This window comes from Hermetia illucens, chromosome 3 (assembly GCF_905115235.1).
Source record: "Hermetia illucens chromosome 3, iHerIll2.2.curated.20191125, whole genome shotgun sequence".
Classification (NCBI taxonomy): Eukaryota; Metazoa; Arthropoda; class Insecta; order Diptera; family Stratiomyidae; genus Hermetia; species Hermetia illucens.
This window is the reverse complement of record NC_051851.1, coordinates 62,969,817-62,989,326: the sequence shown is the minus strand read 5'-3', so window position 1 is coordinate 62,989,326 and position 19,510 is coordinate 62,969,817. Positions and strand designations below refer to the sequence as shown.

The 19,510-nt window shown below is 39.0% G+C and overlaps 2 protein-coding genes across 4 annotated transcripts in view; one reads left to right on the top strand and one right to left on the bottom strand.

Annotated features, from left to right (window-relative positions):
* LOC119653268 (cytoplasmic polyadenylation element-binding protein 2) overlaps window positions 1-19,510 on the top strand; it is a 575,423-nt gene that overhangs the window by 83,559 nt on the left and 472,354 nt on the right. The gene's annotated exons all lie outside the window — the stretch shown is intronic.
* Window positions 4,911-5,370, bottom strand: LOC119653270 (cecropin-1-like). The gene is made up of 2 exons (XM_038057892.1): window positions 5,187-5,370; window positions 4,911-5,123 (listed from the first exon to the last, which is right to left on the bottom strand). Exons 1-2 carry the CDS (start codon window positions 5,283-5,285, stop codon window positions 5,010-5,012), a joined length of 213 nt encoding a protein of 70 aa, XP_037913820.1. The 5' UTR covers window positions 5,286-5,370; the 3' UTR covers window positions 4,911-5,009.

The window sequence follows — 19,510 nt, the reverse complement described above, 5'->3', positions numbered from 1 at the left end:
AGTGTGACTAATTTCCTAAAATTTATCAACTTCGTTGCGAACACTGGATATAAGAAAAAAAGATATTTATATAATCCATACTGACTTCTCCAAAGCTTACAATTCTTTTGACCACTACTTGCTTCTTGCCAAACTCTGACATTCTCTCCTGGTTACTTAAGTGGTGAAAGTTACTTGATTACTTAATTAAGATGGACGTATACTCAAGAAGGCGACTACAATTCCAGGACTGAATCCGAAAAGCCGATAGTACCTTTTCAAAAAGTATGAAGCGGCTAATAGCGTCCTAGAGGATGCCGTTGGACTATTATATTCCCAGATGGAATTCAATAGTCGATTAAAGCAAATAATGATATAAAATTGATGGGCAGCCCAAATTTTTTTTTCCAAAAATCACAGCTCTGAAATTTTAGGGCAAAATATCGAAAAATATCTGAACTCTCAATGAAGTTTTGATTTTGGAATGGGAATATCTGAATTTGGAATGGAAAATTCTGAAATTAGTTTGGAAAATTGTGAATTAGAACTACAAAACCTATAAAACTGCAGTTTGGTCCTTGGATATCATTTCTAGTGATTCACAAAAAGGGAATGAATGGCGTGTTGTAGATTTCTGTACACATACCTATATGTAAGTAATATGAATATCCTCCGCTCCTTGTAGAATAAATAAAAACTCCGGTACTATGTAAGTCTTGAGGTATCGCGGCTATGCTTCCTCGCTGAATTCTTTGAATTTAATCACCAACGGCGCGATGGATGAGGGGGTAGAGCGTCAGTCTCCCAATCTCGCTGCTCTGTGTTAGAATCCCCTCGTCATGGGTGTCTGTGTTCGTCTTGTGTTTGTCTCGTTGCTGTGAGCTTATCACTTGTACAGCGTTAAGTGTGATGTTAGTGAAACTGAAGCACAATCTGACTGTGTAGATGCGCTATCCTTCATCAATGAGTGAACAGGAACCATTAACCACCAATTATAAAATTAAAAAAAATCCAAAACGCTGCAAGTAGATAGGCTGATTTATACCTACGTATAACCTCAGAATTACATAAAATCATCCTGTTGCCACAATTGACCATTAACTCAAGTAGCAAGTGCTCTCTGGTGTAAGCCAATGAGTCGTTTGATAATAGAGGATGTTCTTATGATTTAATTGCTAATGTTATAATTTGTTTTTGGGCGTCTTTCCTCTATTGTATTATATTCTGCCACACTTTTTAGTGACCTTCCCAAATCACGCAGTATCCTTCTGTTAGGCCAGAATTCTACTCGCTTATACCTTTCATCTCTTTGCATTCCTCCTTGGGAAACAATAGGCTGCTTCGTTTTCTTTTTTAGGGGCAACATCAACCAAACCAATGATTTGAATCTATTGTCGGTCAACCTATGGAATAATGCCCTAAAGCGCTTACGTAGAGTTTCCGCCGATAAACAGCAATTACCAAGGCGATTACTCAATGTCTGATCTGTCCATCTAGTTGTCGGAAGCAATATCAATAGCAGTAAGCAGAATGAATAGATCCAATGATACTTACAAAAATTTAAATTCAATTCGGATACATAAATTTCGAAACATTAAATAGTAGTATGATTTCTCAGTTTCGGTTCACTTCGAATGTTGAACTGTTGCAAGATCAAGGACGCAAATTCATGTCTCATATTAAGTAATCATACATTCTAGATCGTTATCGCTTACTACCACTGTATCGATAATATGGTTGGCATAATCTCCTTAGTTTATGTGCACATGATATAAATATTACTATTAGTGGGATTAAGGATCAATTAATCTATTTCTTAGTGAAGGTCAGCATCTTCTTCATTGTGGTATTGGGTTGATTAGGGAGTTTTCTTATGTAGTTAATGCTGAGCTTGTTGGCTCTTCCTTCTGTTTCTTATATTGCGTGATAGTCGTGGGCTTGATTTCCCCAAGGACTCTCTTCAATTGATAAAGACGAGCAGCGTATTACTTGCGTTGTTGCGAGTCCCAGTTCTGAATAAAGACCGCAGTCTCGGCTTTCCAAAATCATATTCATATTATTTCTATGTCAATGGTGTTGCTCTGGACAGCTTGTCGGCATGATTCACAACTGCAAAAATGAAGAACTAGACTTCCTCGTTTTGTTGTAGAGAACTCGTGGTTTAAATTTTCTCGCCTACTGATTTGCATAACTCTATGGTTATTATTATGAGGGAAATCATGACAGTCTTACTTAGATTTTTATTGTGCAGTACAATGCCAAATCTGCATTGCATTATGAAATATATGCTAACCTTTAAGCCCTGGTATCTGATACTTTATTCTTGGACCGTATTTAGTTCATTATGCCATTATGCCGCCATTGCTAGTATGATAATGGAGCACCTACAATCGAGCTGTCGAGCTCGAGAGAGTGTCCGGATAGCTGAGTGGTTAGAGCACAAGGCTGTCGTACGGACGGTCGCGGTTTAAATCTCGCTGGCGGCAGTGGGATTTGTATCGTGATTTGACTTCGGATACCAGTCGACTCAGCTGTCAATCAGTACCTGAGTGAAATCAGGGTAATAATCTCGGGCGAGCGTAATGCTGACCACATTTGCCTCTTACAGTGTTCTGTAGTGTACGGTTACGGTCTTGAATGAAGTGCTCTAACACACTTCAAGGCCCTGATCCAATATGGATTGTTGTCCAACGATTATTATTATTATTACCATCGAGCTCAAGGTTTTGATCTAAAGACCGAACAAAGGCTGCGACACCAATGGGAGGCATACGCTTTGGTTCAGATTGGAAATTAACGAAAGAGGTGGTTTGAAGATATGAAAGTTATGAAGATCTGTCAAATTTCAGGGAGCTGACCATGTATTCAAATATAGGCACAAATACTGACAATCAAAAAAGGACTGTCTGAAGAGGTACAGTTCGGCCACCAAAACTGCAAGGAAGTGGTCATGGCTGGAATATTGTCAGAACATTGAAAAGACTTGTGAGTTTGTGAGACCCGATAAGATTTTGTCCAAGGAAAATTATTTCCTAAAGTATCAGAATGCTTCTGGACGGATTTTATACACTAGCACTCCCTCCCTCATCTAGGGGTAATATGACTCGGAAACTTGCTTCGAGAGTACGCAGTCTCATTTATGTCAAATTTTCAAGCTGATAAATAATGAATACAAAACCAGCTGGGCTATTAACAGGGTTCCTGCATCTAAATCTTCGGATTCAGAAGGCATGATGCTAATTATGAATATAGGAGAGGGTCGTGAGGAAAGTGGTGGCGTGCGCCAACGAGGTGGTGATGCTGGTATCAGGGATATTTTTTCTCTAGTATGAGTGAAATCATGGCAGGTACGTTAAGAGAGGTGTGCGTGCGGGCTTTAAAATGCGGACTTGGCATAAATCCATCCAAAGCGGAGTCGATGCTATTAAACACTAAGGTAAGGATATCTGCATTTTAACTCTCGCGGCTAAATGGATAAATATTGGCATTTTCCCCCAATGTAGAGTAATTGGGTGTGGGATTGGATGGATGGAAATAGGACACTAAACATAGAACTGAGGGTTGAGAGGGCCTGTGCAGCCTTCTACGCCTGTGAGAGGATCTTCATAAGGAAATTTGGTCTTCGGTCGAGGACGGTTCTTTAGATGTACATAGCCGTGGTTGGTTCCATCCGAACGTGCGGTTCCATTATGTGGTGGTTTGCGCTGAACAAGAAGTACAACACAATTAAGCTTAATGGAATTCAAAGAAACGCCTGTGTAGGTGCTATTGGGGCTTTGTAGTTCTGCCTGAAGATGTTCTCAAGGTACTCTTGTACCTCCTCCCCTTAGACCTTTATATTAAATATGCTGTAGCGTGCGGTCATATCAGTCTAATTATATAAGTCCGAATATTTGCCATCGAAGCCATATGGTCATAGTAATATTCTAGACGAACTACTTCGGGATCTCTGGACATTTATAATGATTCACGCCCCTGCAAGTAGAGTCTCAAGAGGAATTTTGTGGTGGGCTTTTCAACCAGGGCAGAGTGGAGTTTTCTTGGATACACACGTTGTAGCTGAGTCGTAGAGTCCGGGATTCGTCGGTGTATTCCAAACCGATGTAATCACGATCATGAAAGCTGATGGCTGGGACATGATTCGATCCTCAAGCGCAAGATAATCATTTCGACACACAGCTGAGCCGCCCTAAGGTTGTGGCCCTAGTGGCGACACCCTCCAGGCTGGTGGGGGGTGCAAATCTTGTCGTATGAACATCGAGGGGCCCGACAGTTTCCTGGTGAGCGCAGTTTTTGGAATCTACCCGCATTACTTACCAGCCGCTGGTGCAAATCGAGAAGGATTTAGTATAGTAGCAACCGGTCACGAGAACTCTATTTAAACCCGTGCAAATACGTACAGTGCCTCCTTCAAACCGCCGTCGCGGTACTATGCCGCCAGAGTCGACACACACTACAATTCATATTGTCAAAGTTGCGAACAAGAGGGATAACCGCTCAGGGATTTACTTTATGATGTCCTAGCTCTAGCTAAAGTTGCGGACACTAGATACCCCAAACAGATCTCTAGTTGCAAAGTGGGGGACCTCTTATCCTAGGTAAATGGTGCGGACTGACTCTGGAAATCTGAGCCGACTGAATTTTACTCCACTTACTTTTGCTAAGTGAGCTCCTCCGAGTGGCCACTGATACTAATTTGCTTACCTTTTAAAGGTTTTGTTGGTTTATTTTGTAGTTCTTTCATTTCCGTTTCCTTTTTCGGGTAGAGGTAAAGAACGGCAGCGTTCTCTATAAAAGTGTTGATGATAATGTATTTTCAGAAAAGTTTTGAACATTCGCCTATATAAGTATTCAAAATTCTAGGATTCAATGTCGGAAGCACTTGGTAGAGTGTGGGGTGGTATCGGTTTGTAAATTATTAAAAAAATGTCTTGAATATTAATCGATATTCTTTATATTTATTTTTGGGATTCTTCTTATAACGAATAACAATTCGACTTTATTGTATACATTTTTCTATCCTTATCTAACTAAGCATGTCTTTGCTGTTGTGCTCCTTGAGCGGTAGCATAAACATTGGCAGCTTGTTGTGCAACTCCGAGTGCTTGAAGTGTTCCATCTCGAACTCTTTGGACAGCTTTTTCCTAGAATATTCAAAAATAATACTATAACCTTACTACTAATAGGTTTTAGTCAAAAATACATACCACTGGCTTGAAAATCTTTTTGTACCACCGGGCTTCGGTTTGACCACACAATGCAACCATGACAATTGCAATGACAACGAAAATTACTTTAAAATTCATATTGTATCAAAAGAAAGATCACTGGTAATTATCAAAGATATGTAAATACTTCAAAGTGTTATTGGTAACTGATGATAGTTACGAAACATGCAGGGCTTTTATAGAGATAATTCAGCGTTGATTTCTAACTGATAAGGTTGGTTACCAGAATTCGGAAATGATATGAGGAATCCCCTGGGGTAAACATGATAATCGGCCTTGGCAATCTGATACCATTGTTTTTGCAAAATTAACAATTGAGTTTACGGTGATTGCTTGTTGGAAGACCGGAGATTGATAATTATATTGAGCAGTTAATAGTAAATATGTATTTTGTCGTTATATTGGATTTTTCTTTCCAGACTGATGACCCTATTAAAAGAAAATCTAGAGTATGCTGAAAACAAAGTTATCACTTTTTTAATATGTTATCACATACATAACTTATTGAAAATTAACAGAGGGTTTCAGGAAAGTACCTATTGGTGCGCTTTGAAAGAACGGTAACGGTTGATACGCTTCTAGAGGAAGGAAAGGCTCATATCTGAAATTACGTCTAAACTGTTGTATTAAGTGCTATATTTGGTTTAAAATAAAGCGTAGTTAAAATCGATTCCAATTTGGTTTTGCCGAATTATTTTAATTTCCTGAATTGTTGATAAAGATACGTCAATCTTTCTTGTCAGTCACAGCGCCACGATTAATGGTTGGAAGATTAGGAAATCCTACTTACCTGCATACAGTTATACCAATCGGAAGTACCCTTTCCAAAAAGCTGTCATATTTAATTTTTGGGATTTTCATAACAGGGTTTTATTTTGGTACTAACAATGTTGGGTCTGGGTTCCGGATCAGCTGAGAGAATATAGAAACAATGAATAACTTTAGATTTATTTCTACACTCCTTGGAACATTGACATGTTTTTTCGGAAATTGTATTTACGATCCGCATGTGCATGTGTGGAATTTCTTAATGAAAATTGAGTGGGATTACATATAATGGAGGTGTGTCATGAGAAGATGCTTCCAAAACTTTTATTGCATTTTCGTTGAACGCAGAGCGTTGTGGTTCTCCGTACCGAGTTGATTCTAGTCAATCCGTTGAGGAGTGTCGTCGCCACATACTCGAGGAGGGTGACCAGAGCTCAGTCTGCAAGGGGCTCATCTGAAGTGGTTCTTACCACGAAGTCTCACTGGAGGCTATCTGATACCTTAGGATAGACCGAGATGGCCTTCTGAGAGTATATGTTCTAGGAGAATTCCCCCCCCCCCCCCCCCCCCTATGCTCTCAGCTCTGTTATTTGTGGTTGGCCCCTTTATTGGAGTTTCATGGTGGTTGTGCCCATATCGCGGGCAGAGCTCCTTGTGCGTTCAAGCGTGGTGTTGCGCTGAATAATTCGGGCGACAATGTATTAGATAGGCCTCGCATCCACGAGTATGAATGTTGAGCCTGCACTCAATACCGCTGTGCCAGTCATGGCGGGGTTTTGGTTGTGGTCTCCAAATCAATCCGTGAATTTTCATTACACTTTCATTAAACATTGAAAATTCGGTAGCAATTGAAGGAGTAGGAAAATATCCAGCAAACGTCATACATGGGGAATTTATGTTTTAGACGCAAGTAAGAATTGAGATTTTCGAAGCGTCAACTGGGCATATTATTTTGGCAGTCAACTGATGTATTTTATTTCGCTTGAGTGCAACTGTTACTAGCTCAAGTAGCGTTGTTCCGATGCTTCGGTAAAAAGGGGAATTGATGGTACGTTTTCTCACGTCCCCTAAGCTGAATTTGGTCAGTGGTGAAATAGTGATTTTCTATACGGCTTGTCGTTATCAAAAGGTGGCGTTTAAACTTTTTCTGTGTAAACGCAGAGTGCAGTCAGTAATAATTTCTAATGGCTTTTTATATTCTGCTGTTTCCGATGATACGTCACTTTAATCCATAATTTTTCGAAGAGTGAATAGTCTGCCCCTATTTTAAACTGAATTCTCAGAAGATAAACGCAGAATTTTTCGAAGGATGTAATTATCATTAACATCTTCAGCTAATAACTATTTAGTTTTTCTTCGCTTGTCCCTGTCTATTTGCTTATTAAATAGACATAATACATCTGATTGTCCTCTGATTGTGCTACCCCTTTTGCTGTAGTCTCTTCAGTGTGTATTTGTTAATCGTCAAATCTATTCTGGAAACGCTTAATGCCTCGGTAAGTAGCGAATACTCATCCGTTAATTTCGGGAATTATCCGTCAATCTTAGGAACTTTCGCAGTTTATCGAGAATATGTTCAATAAGAGGTATCGAGAACGGATCTTTCATTATTATTGTATTGACAGGTAATCAGAACTAGTGTTACGAGTATGACTCTGAAAGCCAGGGGAAGATTCCCAACTCCTTCTGACCCAAAAAGTAAAATAATTGAGGTGGAATTCAAAGACGATGGTTTTTGTTTTTTCTTGACGTTCATAGAACTGTGCAGGAGTGGTCTGCTATTTCCCATTCTTCGTATTCGTCAGACCTAGCGTCGTGTGACTTTTCATGTTTTCGAGAATAAAGATCAGTTAAAACAGCTTCGCAATGAGGACTGGCTGATGTGAAAGTATATGAGTTCCAGAGGTATTTCCAACAGTAGGAACATGATATGAAAAGTTCATCACATCTAATGGACAGCAGTTTGAAGATGTCGAAAGGAATTTTGTAAGAAAGATAATAATTATTTTTTTTAACAAAATTTCGGTCATTTTCGATTTCATCCTCGTATTGCGCTATTAACGCACTGGGTTGATATTACTTTGCGACAGTCTATCCGATGCAGATTTCCTTCAATTCAAACTGCACAGCGTTAGTGTATCCATAATAAACTCCAAGTGAATGCCAGGAAATGCAATACGTTGATTTTCTCTGGGAAAAATACACCTACAACTCATCCCTACTCTGTCGATAACGTCAAGCCGAACAGAGTTGATCATGCTATTGACATTGGTATAGTTGTGGAGCAGAACACGCTTTAATATGCAATATGATAGGATTTTGTCTACGGCAAATATGTTAAACAACTTCGTTCCATCAAAAGACGAGCAAACGAGTTCAAAAACATTGGGGTCACTAAGTCCTTGTATTGGCTTGAATATGCCTGCGTTATCTGAAAGCCAGCTTAGGAGCTGAATTTCTCCCTTTATAAATACGGGGTGAATCTTATAACTCTTTTACTCGGGAGAACATTATCCTCAGCCTGTTTCATATGATATCACAATTGATGCAGTTATCGTTGATGGTTTTTCAACTAAAATTATCTTTAATGGCCAACCGAGACGTACTAGATATACATCTTTGCTTAAAGAATATCAGCACGAAACTGATTACGGATGGTTTATGGATATAATGAATTCGTTATGACCTATTCCGTTATGACTTGAACTTGTTTGGTAAATAAGTAAATTATTAATCAAAATAATTTGGCCACTGGTGTCGATGAGATCCTTCAGTTTTGGGAAGCCAATTGAAATTCATTTTCCCATTCGATCTAAATATTTCTTATTGCGCAACTTATGCCACCTGCCTTCGCCTAGTCATTAGTAGCGCAGTTTCCTCTGAATTGCTTATTTATTTAATATGAACTTCGACTCCTTCCTTGAAAATTTGGTCAGCTTCTTGTCCTATCATACATTAATATACGACAGGGGTCTGCTATGTACCTGAAGGATTACACAAGGGCGGCATTCGAGAAAAGCTTAATGAAAATTTAGATAAATTTGAAATTTAAACTGCTTCTACGCTCTGACAAAAGTGGCTTTTGGTTCTCACTGACATTATTTGTTCCAGTGGTTATTGACGTCAGACGTCTTTTGCATTGTCTTTGTAAAATTACTTACTTAATGGCATGGTTTTTCACTAATATTCTCTCTGTTTTCATAAATAATCAGTATCTGGAAAGTCGTGGTATTTATCACTTAAAACGTCGTCTATGAAAATAACTGAAATTCCTCGGATATTGTTGATGGGCTTATGTTCTGGTCAGGCATGACGGAAAATATACTTTCTGTTTGAGGATTATGCGGTCCTGAGTCCGTATCGAGCTGGTGATGGACTGGACCAGCAAATATCCATTTATTATCTTATAAGGTAATATCATCAAGCGTATTTGTGTGCGATCATGGTAGCAAAAGACCATTGGACTGGGCAAACCAGAAAAGAGGACCTGCAAAATGCAGTGTCAACAAGGATTTCTTTTATGACACTGCATTTTGCAAAAACTTTGAAGTGCAGACTTAGCGTGGAACTACTACCTTCATTGTGTGATGCTACATTATGCTAAGTATAGGGTTGGCACTCTTTATGATTTTAGACATTTTTATGGGCACAATAATTCTATAGCTACATTTTCCGGTGCTATTCGGACGATGGATGTGAGATTCTTGAATAACCTTGTTACGGCCATTTCCTAGTGTGCCAATTTAGACTGTCGACAATCGTTAATCAGTGGGTCCCAAGATTCTAAAGCTTAGATAAAGTCTTGTCCAGGGGAAGGTTGTCGTATGCTCAGGTGCAGAGTATCATGGAATACCAGGTATACTCTGTATGCTCCTCTTAGGGTATAGTTATTCTACTTGGGCCTGTTGTGGCCTCCAAACAGACTAATGCGTGTTATCGCGCTTTCTGAAAGGATTTTAGAAGAAATTTATATAGCCTGAGCTTTTCATAGTAATCTGCAGAACTTAGATTCTTGAAAGAATGTGACCTTGGCAGGGTCTTGTTAAGAGACCGTTTTTCATAAGGCTCCATGCCACTTATAGGACATAAATTAATTCTAGGACGCTTTCTGTACGTCTTTTCTTTGTCAATTTCTCAAAAGTGTCATTCAATTTGAAGTAATTTTTCCTTAGTTTTTACAGTTCTTTTTTATGTTAGATTGCCTATTCCGTTATCGAATTGAAGAACAAACCCATAGGTCGCTAATCATCTTCAACAACTCTCAATAAGGTTCGCTGAAGTCGATAAATAACAATATATGTAGAATGCCACATTGATTGGTGAAACCTAAGCAGAGCCTTAAATAGATACAGCAAGCGAAAGTATCATTCACCAACTACATTAAATGTATCAGTTTCATCACATCCTATGTAGAAAACCACACCAATTTGGGGTATACGAGTATATAGTATGTACCACAAGTGTATATACGGCGATTGATTCAAGTTATTTGTCCTTAACTTTTTTGGAATTGAATTTCCGGAAATAATTTCCCTTGAATTAATGCGATGTGATGAAAAACTCGCTGCCTAGAAAGCATGACACTAAGAATGTAGTATTTGTACTACAAAATAAAAATATCATAAAAAAAACTACGCACTTTTCACTTATGTATTTCGATTCTACTCCAATTGGAAATGAAAACGATAAATTCCATGTTACAAGTGTATCTTTCATATCTGATTGCAACCAGACAACTATTATTTCATAAAACGCGAGAAAACTACATATTTCCATGATAACAGTTTCAATTTGTTTACGTGTGTTTTTCCCCGAAATTTCTGCAAATAAAAAAAAAATTTTGGATGATTAATTTCTCTAAATAGAAACGGAAGTGATCAGGTGAGGATGATAATCCTACTTTGGTTGGTTTGCTTTTTAAAAAAAACGTCAATTTGTAAAGTTTTGTCCGGAGCAAAGTTAGATAGAATAGCTCTGCTTTGGACGTCCTGGCATCTAGTTTGACAGCGTTGTGAAGATCAAGAAGCAGAGTTTGGTGGAGCTGACCCAGTCTGGATTTCTGTTATATAATATTATCGATGCTTTAGCGATCGGTGCCACCGCTCAAGTATTCGGTTTCTATGGGGATGGTATGCCCTTGTCCTGTTCTTCTAGCAGCTCTCGAGGGTCTGTAAGAACCTTAAAAGGCAAAACTTAAAATTGCGAAATTGCCCGGGATCACATCAGTAAAATTAAACATGGCAGAGAATTTGGTCGCTAGTTTTTTCAGTGAAAAAAAGAAAGAGTTTCCTTTGTGGGCTACAAATCTCCTTATTATAACAAATTCCTTCTCTTGAGAACTACAAAACATTGAGGATGGGAGCAACTCAATAGCAAAATACGGTATTGTTTTAATAAAAAAAAATGCGCCAACAAAAGAAACCCTTTCTTTTTCTTTTCTCTCTCAATCCATGTTGTATGGAAAGCATCTGCCATGGTTTATGGTCAGATGACAAAATAATAATAATCGTTGAAGCAATAGCCTATATTGGTGTGTTAGAGCACTTCATTCAAGACCTTAACGGTACACTACAGTACACTGTAGAAGGCAATGTGGTCAGCATTGCGATCACCCGAGAGTATTGTCCCGATTTGACGCAGCTGCTCATTGACAGCTGGGTGGACTGCTATTTGACATCCATTCTGAACTGCAACTTTCCGCTACCACAGCTCAGTGCCCTAACCAGTTGAGCCATTCGGACAATGAGATGTCCAAACTGGTGTTACGTACAGCAGTATGAGGGAGCATACTCTGACCAGCAGCCGTCTCGTCGGTCATTTTGGCCCCTTCAATATTGGGCATCATGCCAGTTAGCACAGTGTCTGTCCGTTTGCCTGTCTGCCTGTCTGTCATTCCCAACTTATTCAGAAAGGACTGAAGATTTTGCCATAAAATTATAAATAAAGAAGGGCTTAATCTTAAGTTCCATACATAAGATAATCAAAAAGCCTTTATGCTCGAAGCGTTTACTTGTTTTATTGAGTACGCGGTGAAAACTCAAATTGTTCTGGGTTTTGCTATCAATTTCTGGGAGAGCGATAATTGTGAGCCCGTTGAAATGAAGGAATATAAATACATTTAAATAAATCGAGCCAACCACAATTCTAATGATGCTGGCGAAGTTCACGTTTGTTTTTGTGCTTCCTAGCCCTTATCTGACCAGTATCTCTAACGTTCGTTGCAGTGGCGAGGGGAAGAGGGGACATTCCTTAAGGGAATTCATATAGTTTCGCCATCCTACCGCTATTAGTCCACCGCATAGTAGAACGTTGAGCATCCTTTGCTTGTTTCTGACCCTTTGTTTGTCGCTATTTTGCATATCTTTCGATACTGCTTTCGGTTTTGTGTTGGCTCTGGTGTTATAGATCATCAAGTGTATCAAGGTTTTATCATTTCGAAGCGATGGAAAGATTAGCGATAAATTTTCTTTAGTTAACTTACAATCGTATGGTAGTCGACGTAAACTTTATAATGATACGATGCAGTACTATTTCTATACGTAGCCTAGGACGGTTTTTCCCAAAAAGTCAGAATTCAAACAATATAAAATCATCACGAAAGCAACAACAGCAGGACAACGACCCCAATCACATGTATAAAGTGATAGAGGACTAATTCCGAGAAAAAAAATCGTCCTAGCTAGCCATTCCGGCTTTCAAATGTTGACTTTATCAGAAATTTCTGGAGCCAAATAGAGAAGATACCAGCAGAACAAACATTTTCTGACAAGAACCATTTGGATATAATTTTCCAAGACATTTAGAATATATTTTCTTGTTAAATGAATTGAATTTACGGCGAATTGTTAGATGTTGTGTTCATTGAGATTATCATTGTCTCTTCCGCACACAGAAGTTACAAAAGCTGAAACAAAAGAGCTTCATTGTTGCCCAGAATATTTCAAATATTATCCTTGCGTAAGTCACTCTGCATCTTTAATTAGAATATTTTCAGCCACTCAATGGCTTCCTTTTCAGTTGTCATGTTTTGATGAATAAAATATTTATGTATATGTACTTGGAAAGCTCTCTCCTTTCATTCAACAACAAAAGGACTCAATATCGCAATTTTATAGGACAACGGCATTTATTCGCTTCTCCCTTTCGTTGCTTTCATCTGTTAACTTCCCTCCATCTGTGCATGTTATGCGCTCCATTTCAGAAATTATCTTCCTCCGTGTTATTTGTGTTTTAAAATATTTAAAGGATAATAGAAGTGGCTTTCCAAGTTTGATTTGATTAAACCTTTCAAAGTGACATCATAATACACCATTCCATGCTAACCCAGAAGTGTCGTAAATGGCACATAGTACCCTTCTTAATATACATATCTTGTGGATGTACATGCTGCAGGGTAGCGATGGAGAGCAAGGCAACTTGAAACATTGTTGAAAAGGGATATTGTAGTATCCGTGTCCATGTTACTTCCTTCCCTTCCAGAATGTTTGGTGAACCGTTGTAATTTAATCAAAACTTGGTGCACATTTGTCTTACCGTTAGTAATTGATATTTTGATACAGTTGAACTGTTTATTCCGCTCGTTAAAATATCTTGAGTTTCAACGGAAATAATAGTGATTCGCTTAAAGATATTATACTGGATGATTTTGATTGAAGCATCTGAAATATCAGATGGAGGTAAAGAGAATATGGTATTCGTAGCAAGTATTCATGGGTTGCGCAAAGTGGTTCCTAAAAGGTGGTTTTTGTTGTATGCTATGATTCCTAGCAAATTTGTTTATATGACTGTACTTTATCACCACTATCTTTTCTTTCGTATTCATTTTACTAATTTGGGACTTGGTTGAAAACATGCAGGAATTGAGACGTAAATGTAAATCAGGGAAAAGAGGAAGGATTTTAGTTGTAATTTGAACATATTTCATTTGAATTGTGGATGACTTTGCTAGTTTGAATAAGTTTGATTGGTTCTTTTATAAGAGCTCCCCTTTCTGTACTGCGATGGACATCCTGGGTATATTCGGACTACTTTAAAGATAGCTTCCGTAATGAATGAATAATGAATGAATAGAGATACACTTCAAAACTAGCGAAAAATGATTATGAAGGCCTGTCAGCACTTGAGTGCAACTCTAGGAAAATCAAGTTACGGTAGCCAGTACAGGAAGATGGGTAGAATTCTTGCCATTTATACTTTCTATCTTTTTGCCGAAAATTATGTGTTTCTACATTTTGTTTTTGACAACCCTCATTTGAGTTACCTTGAAAAGTCCCTAATTTTAGATTGAAGAACCACAAGCAATTATCGTCTGTTCAATATTGAGTTCCCTTTTTTTTGAAAAACGTTCCTATGTATACCTTGACACTTCGTCGACATCACCATTCCTTGAGTATAGCAGTAAATGGTGACGATAGGGAGCAAAACTCGAAACTTACACCCAAACCGAGAGATGAGAGTGATGGGTAAGGAGGTGGTGCCCCTGGACCTTAAGTTTCCTCGGTGACGCATAGTTTTCTACCTGCGGACCTTATGTTATGCCGTCCATCATTCCAAGCCATTAAGACCCCACTTTGTACTCACCGTAGGGCGGGATCTACCGAATTCAATGAAACGTTTAGGAAATCCTCCAGAACCTTATTTTGTTTTCTTCTTCTAGAAAAACTTCATTCACGTTTGTCGCGTATATCAGAGCAGGGTGTTTTATAATTGGAACTACTTAGATGATCTTTATTAGAACAGTTTCAGTCAATCCATCTGTGCGAGGGTGCGTCGCAGCTTACGTGCTGGCAGAACTTTGCTTAACGTCCTAACTGGCTCAAGATGACCGCTTAACCGATATAGAAGACATTCATTGCATTGCGTGCTCTAAATATGCATCAATTGCATGTATAAACAGGTCGTTTTTGAGCCCTCATGGGGGCTTATTCATTTTAACAATTCGCTTATGCCAACAGAGTTCTTTGTATTGACTCATTAGAAGGTGTAATGTAGATCTTTCTTCGTCTCTTTATATTCGTCTGTCTTAAAAATTTTACTTTACTTTATACCGTGAAATAAATTTCTATGGCCCGAATCTGATCTAATTAGTCTCTATTCCCTGGCCCGCTGGGAAAATTTCGGTTGTGAGGCAACTCCTCGACCCATCTTTCCATCCTTCGGTGGGACTGCCAACAGCTTCAGGTGTTCATCATAGAATATGAGTGTTTGAAAGCCATGGGGTTAGCAGCAATTCCTTTGCGTCCTTTGCGAGTTTTGAGAAAAGCATTGATTCTGATGCATTTGACAAGCTTGAAATTTGTAAAAAGCAATGTACTGACGTTCACTGACTCTTCTGTTAAAGATTTTTTGCCGCTATGTAATTGTGACTATGAACTTTGATGCAAAGATCAGATCAGAAACAGTTGGGGCTACCGCGGATCAGGCCGTATTTAAATGTGACGAGAGTCAGGATGCAGCATGCCTTGTTTGAGAACACATTTTTCGAAATATTTTCTAACGAGGACCTGACTTTCTATTTTTGAAACTTCATCTTTCAGATAATGAAGTTTAATTCACGAAACAAAGAGAAAGCTGCAAACTCGAGGGAAGTAATCTTATTCTCTTTGCTTCTCTCGCTGGATCTGCTTTCAAAAAATCATTCTGATTTTTAGCTCTTGTTTATCGAGTAGTTTCCTTCCTGGAAATGTCACTGAGCTGCGATTTACGTTCTCTAAAGTTAATAAGTGCGTGGTACTCACTTCAACATTGTTCAACATCTCAACGTTGGTTGCATCATGTTTTATTGCCTGCTGCCTACTTTTTTCCTTGAAGATACCAATATGTTGCTTTGGTAAAGCAGTATAACTTGCTATGATCACGTTTGAAATGAAGGCGGTCTCCATATGGCGTAATATCCATCGTGGAGGGAATACAAGGCAAACGACTTCAATGGTCCGGTTAACTCTTTTCCATGCGGATAATTCGTTAGCCAAGATTGGTTTGAAAATATAGGTAAGCGAGAAGCAACCCGAACATAGACCGAAACATCGATATGATACGCTAAGTGGTGATTTTAAATCCTCCCGACTCCACACGGCCAAGAGTATGGCCGAGAGAAATTGTGAATCCGATCTCAATCAACCACTGCAAAGTGAAATAGTTGTGTATTCGGGAAAGAAATTTTCAGGAAAAGTGATTCTAGTACAATCATTAGGTTTTATGCAAGCCATAAGTTTCTTGTAGTTTTGTTGAGAATGCCCATTCAAGGGTGATGCTTCTTCGGTTGTTACTAAAGCTTTTATCAAACAAACCGTTCTTGGCCTTATTATCGGAAACCTAGATTTAACATAGAAATTATATTGCGAAGAAAAGATTCGTTAAGTTATGAATGCTATGTTTTCTTCTTTTCCTTCTGTAACTAAATTTCGACTTTGGCTTTTCAATTTCCGAACAATTTTAGTGGCAACTCTTGACTAGTATAACTAGCCCCACCCGTTTTTGAGCTTGTTTGATGGCCTTTATCCTACATGAATCCTTCGTATAAGAAGGCGTGTCAGCTGTTTGTTTCTTCCGATGTAGCCCATTACAGCATTTAAATGGAAATGAGGTTTTGCGTTTGTCAGAATCGTTTCCTATATTTAACTCGTTAACTACTCTTCTCCTCATTAGATATGTAATAGTAATGGCCTGCGGATTCGGCTTTGCATCTGTAGTCGACGACATGCAAGTCAGATTTTTACCGACTAAAACCTCATATATCTCCTTCACAGTCTCCACCGTTGTGGCACTACTTCGCTAGGCTGGTCAGCTGTTAACTTTTTACCCTAGACGAATTACCTCTTCTTCGAAAAAATCAAAAATTGACTGGCGGTTTCGTCCAGGGCAGAGGCAACTCATCAGACGCTGCCTCACCTCTGCCCTGGGAGCAATTTAATGCTTGGGGTGCTACGCTCCAAACTAGGGAGCCATGGACTAAAAAACGTGGGAGTAAGTTGCTCCTCATTTAGTCCGGTCCACCATCACGTGGATGTGGACTTAGGATCCCGCAGATCCTAAACAACAACCTACCTGTTCTTGCTTGGCACCGCGTTGATTGTTCTTTTCTATGCTTCCATTTGCCGTCTGTTACTTATAGTTGGTGTTGTCTTCGTTTAACCGTTGTCGGTACCGCGCTCCATGGTAAATCCATGTAGTTTACTATATTTTCCATCATTCAGTGGGACCTCAGCTCAGTCTCGGAGTTTTTCTTAAACTCAGACGAAGAAAATGTGTTCGACATCTTCAGCTGCATCTTCGTACGTAGGGAAATCAGGTTATTCATCCACACTGAATCTATAATGGTGGTTTCTGCACCCACTGTGTCTGTTCAAAAACTGAGTCAAATCAAAGTTTGTCTCGTTGTGGTTTTGCATAGTCCACATACGGGATTAGTCTGCGCGGTTCCATGCTGTTTCCCACACAGCTAATGAGTTCGTTCAATGTGTTTACTCACGCCTGCTTATTTTTTTGTCATACAAACGGTTCACCTTAGAGGAGTTTACTAGGGTCATCACTGCATTCTTTCGTCCCATGTTACTGGACGGATTTCTTCGACACTTATTGGTATCTTTGATAAGGAAGTTTGCTGGTGTTGGGAAAATAATATTGAAATATCCTCTACAGCAATCTGGAACATGTAATAAGAAGTGATCTTCTTACTTTTATTGCTTACATTACCATATTTTTCTTGTGGGCGAAATCGGCTTCATCACAAAGTCACTTGAGGCAATCTGTTTTACTCTTCACGATGGCTCATCCCAAGTGCTTATGCGCGGTTATACTCGAGGACTCGTTGTTTATACGCTGGCTTTTACCATCGGGGTTAACTTCGCCTTTTGGCTTGCATACATTTTTGCCAGCATTTCCGCCGCACTCCGCATTGGTCGGATTTTAGCTTCTGAAGGCATTGGTATGGAAGCAGCACATCTTATGTTTTACCTTTAGCCATTCCAATTAGATAGATAGTTCATAGTGGTACCTTCAAAAAGATATTTCCATCACGTCATCTTGGTTGTTAACCTACTTCTGGTCTTTTCAGGTTGGAACTTATTGCTCAGCGTCGCTAATCAATCATGATGAATATCGCCTGGTGATCACTATGCACATAGTCTTTGATAGATACTTGCGCAGCAACTTATTTACGAAAGTAGGGGTCGTTATAGAATTCAGCCCTTCACAATTAAATGTGTTTATACTTCCAATTTTCGACGTCTGTCTCTCTATTTGCCTAGTTTTTTTTTGAGACAAAAAAAAAAATCTGCAAAAGACACTGTTTTTATCGACTAAACCCACCTCCGACTGCTTATTCTTGGATCCATCGCAGGGTACTACAAGACGGGGCGAAGTTAGTTCAAACAAGCTAGGTCCCCTTTGTTTTCTACGTAGTGCTCATAATAATACTTTCCTTTCATCGACTTTTCTCAGTTTGTGTTGGATGTAATCCTAATCCTTCTGGATTGCAAGCATTTTCCCCACCAAATTGTCCGCTCTGTTCTCTCTCCAATCACTTCTTGATGGAAGGATCAACCATCGACCCTTTTCAAATTGTGTTTGCTGTTGTAACCTTCTATTTACCAATATGGCAGACTTCACGATATATTAATATGTTTATCATTTCATCTTCGGTTGCAAGTGGACCTCACCATTCTAGCTACAAACAGCCAACAGCTGGTCCGTCTGTCGTCACTTGCAACTACTATATTTGATAGCCATCTTCGAGGTGATGATATGGATTCCAGTTCTATTGGGAGCATAATTTCTTCTAGTTGCATAGTCTCCTTTTTAAGGTTTTGTTTGTAAAACAAAACCTTATTAAAATCGGTTTACTGTCTGTCTGTCTGTCGGTCACACGCATTTTTCTCGGAGACGGTTGTAGCGATTGGCACCAAATTTGGTAGAAAGGTGGGAACTGTGAACGCCCACGCATATAGTGAGTTACATCCTTTTACGACGAATTTAAGGGGGGGGGTCCCCATACATGCAAAGGGAGGGTGTAAATTTTTTTTTCATCAAATATAGTCATGTGGGGTATCAAATTAAAGGTCTCGATTAGTACTTTTCGAAGGCAGTCTTAGTTTTGGCATCTGTTGAAAAGGTGGGTGGTGCGGAGGGTTGAAAGTGGTCATTTCTTTAACGAACCCATTCTCAGAAACTACCGAACCGAAAAATCTGAAAAAAATCAGGGGGCTGTCACTATATGGTGCCTAGGCTCCGAAGTACTCTTCATACCGATACCTGTTCCAATAAAGTTAATAATAGTACATTACTATAATTTTTAGTAATTGACAGGAAAACCCCCCTTAAGTTCACCCTAGAATCACAAAATTTTGCAACAACATAGGCTACAGCATAGAGCATGATCCTGCCAAATTTGGTGAAAATGGCACTATTACTAACAAAGTAATACTAGGTCAAAGCTGTCGCTTCTCTGCCAATTCGAGACTATGAATATCAATATCACTTGAAAGTGGCTATTTTCACATAATATATGCATATTTTACGTGCTACATGCTAATGGG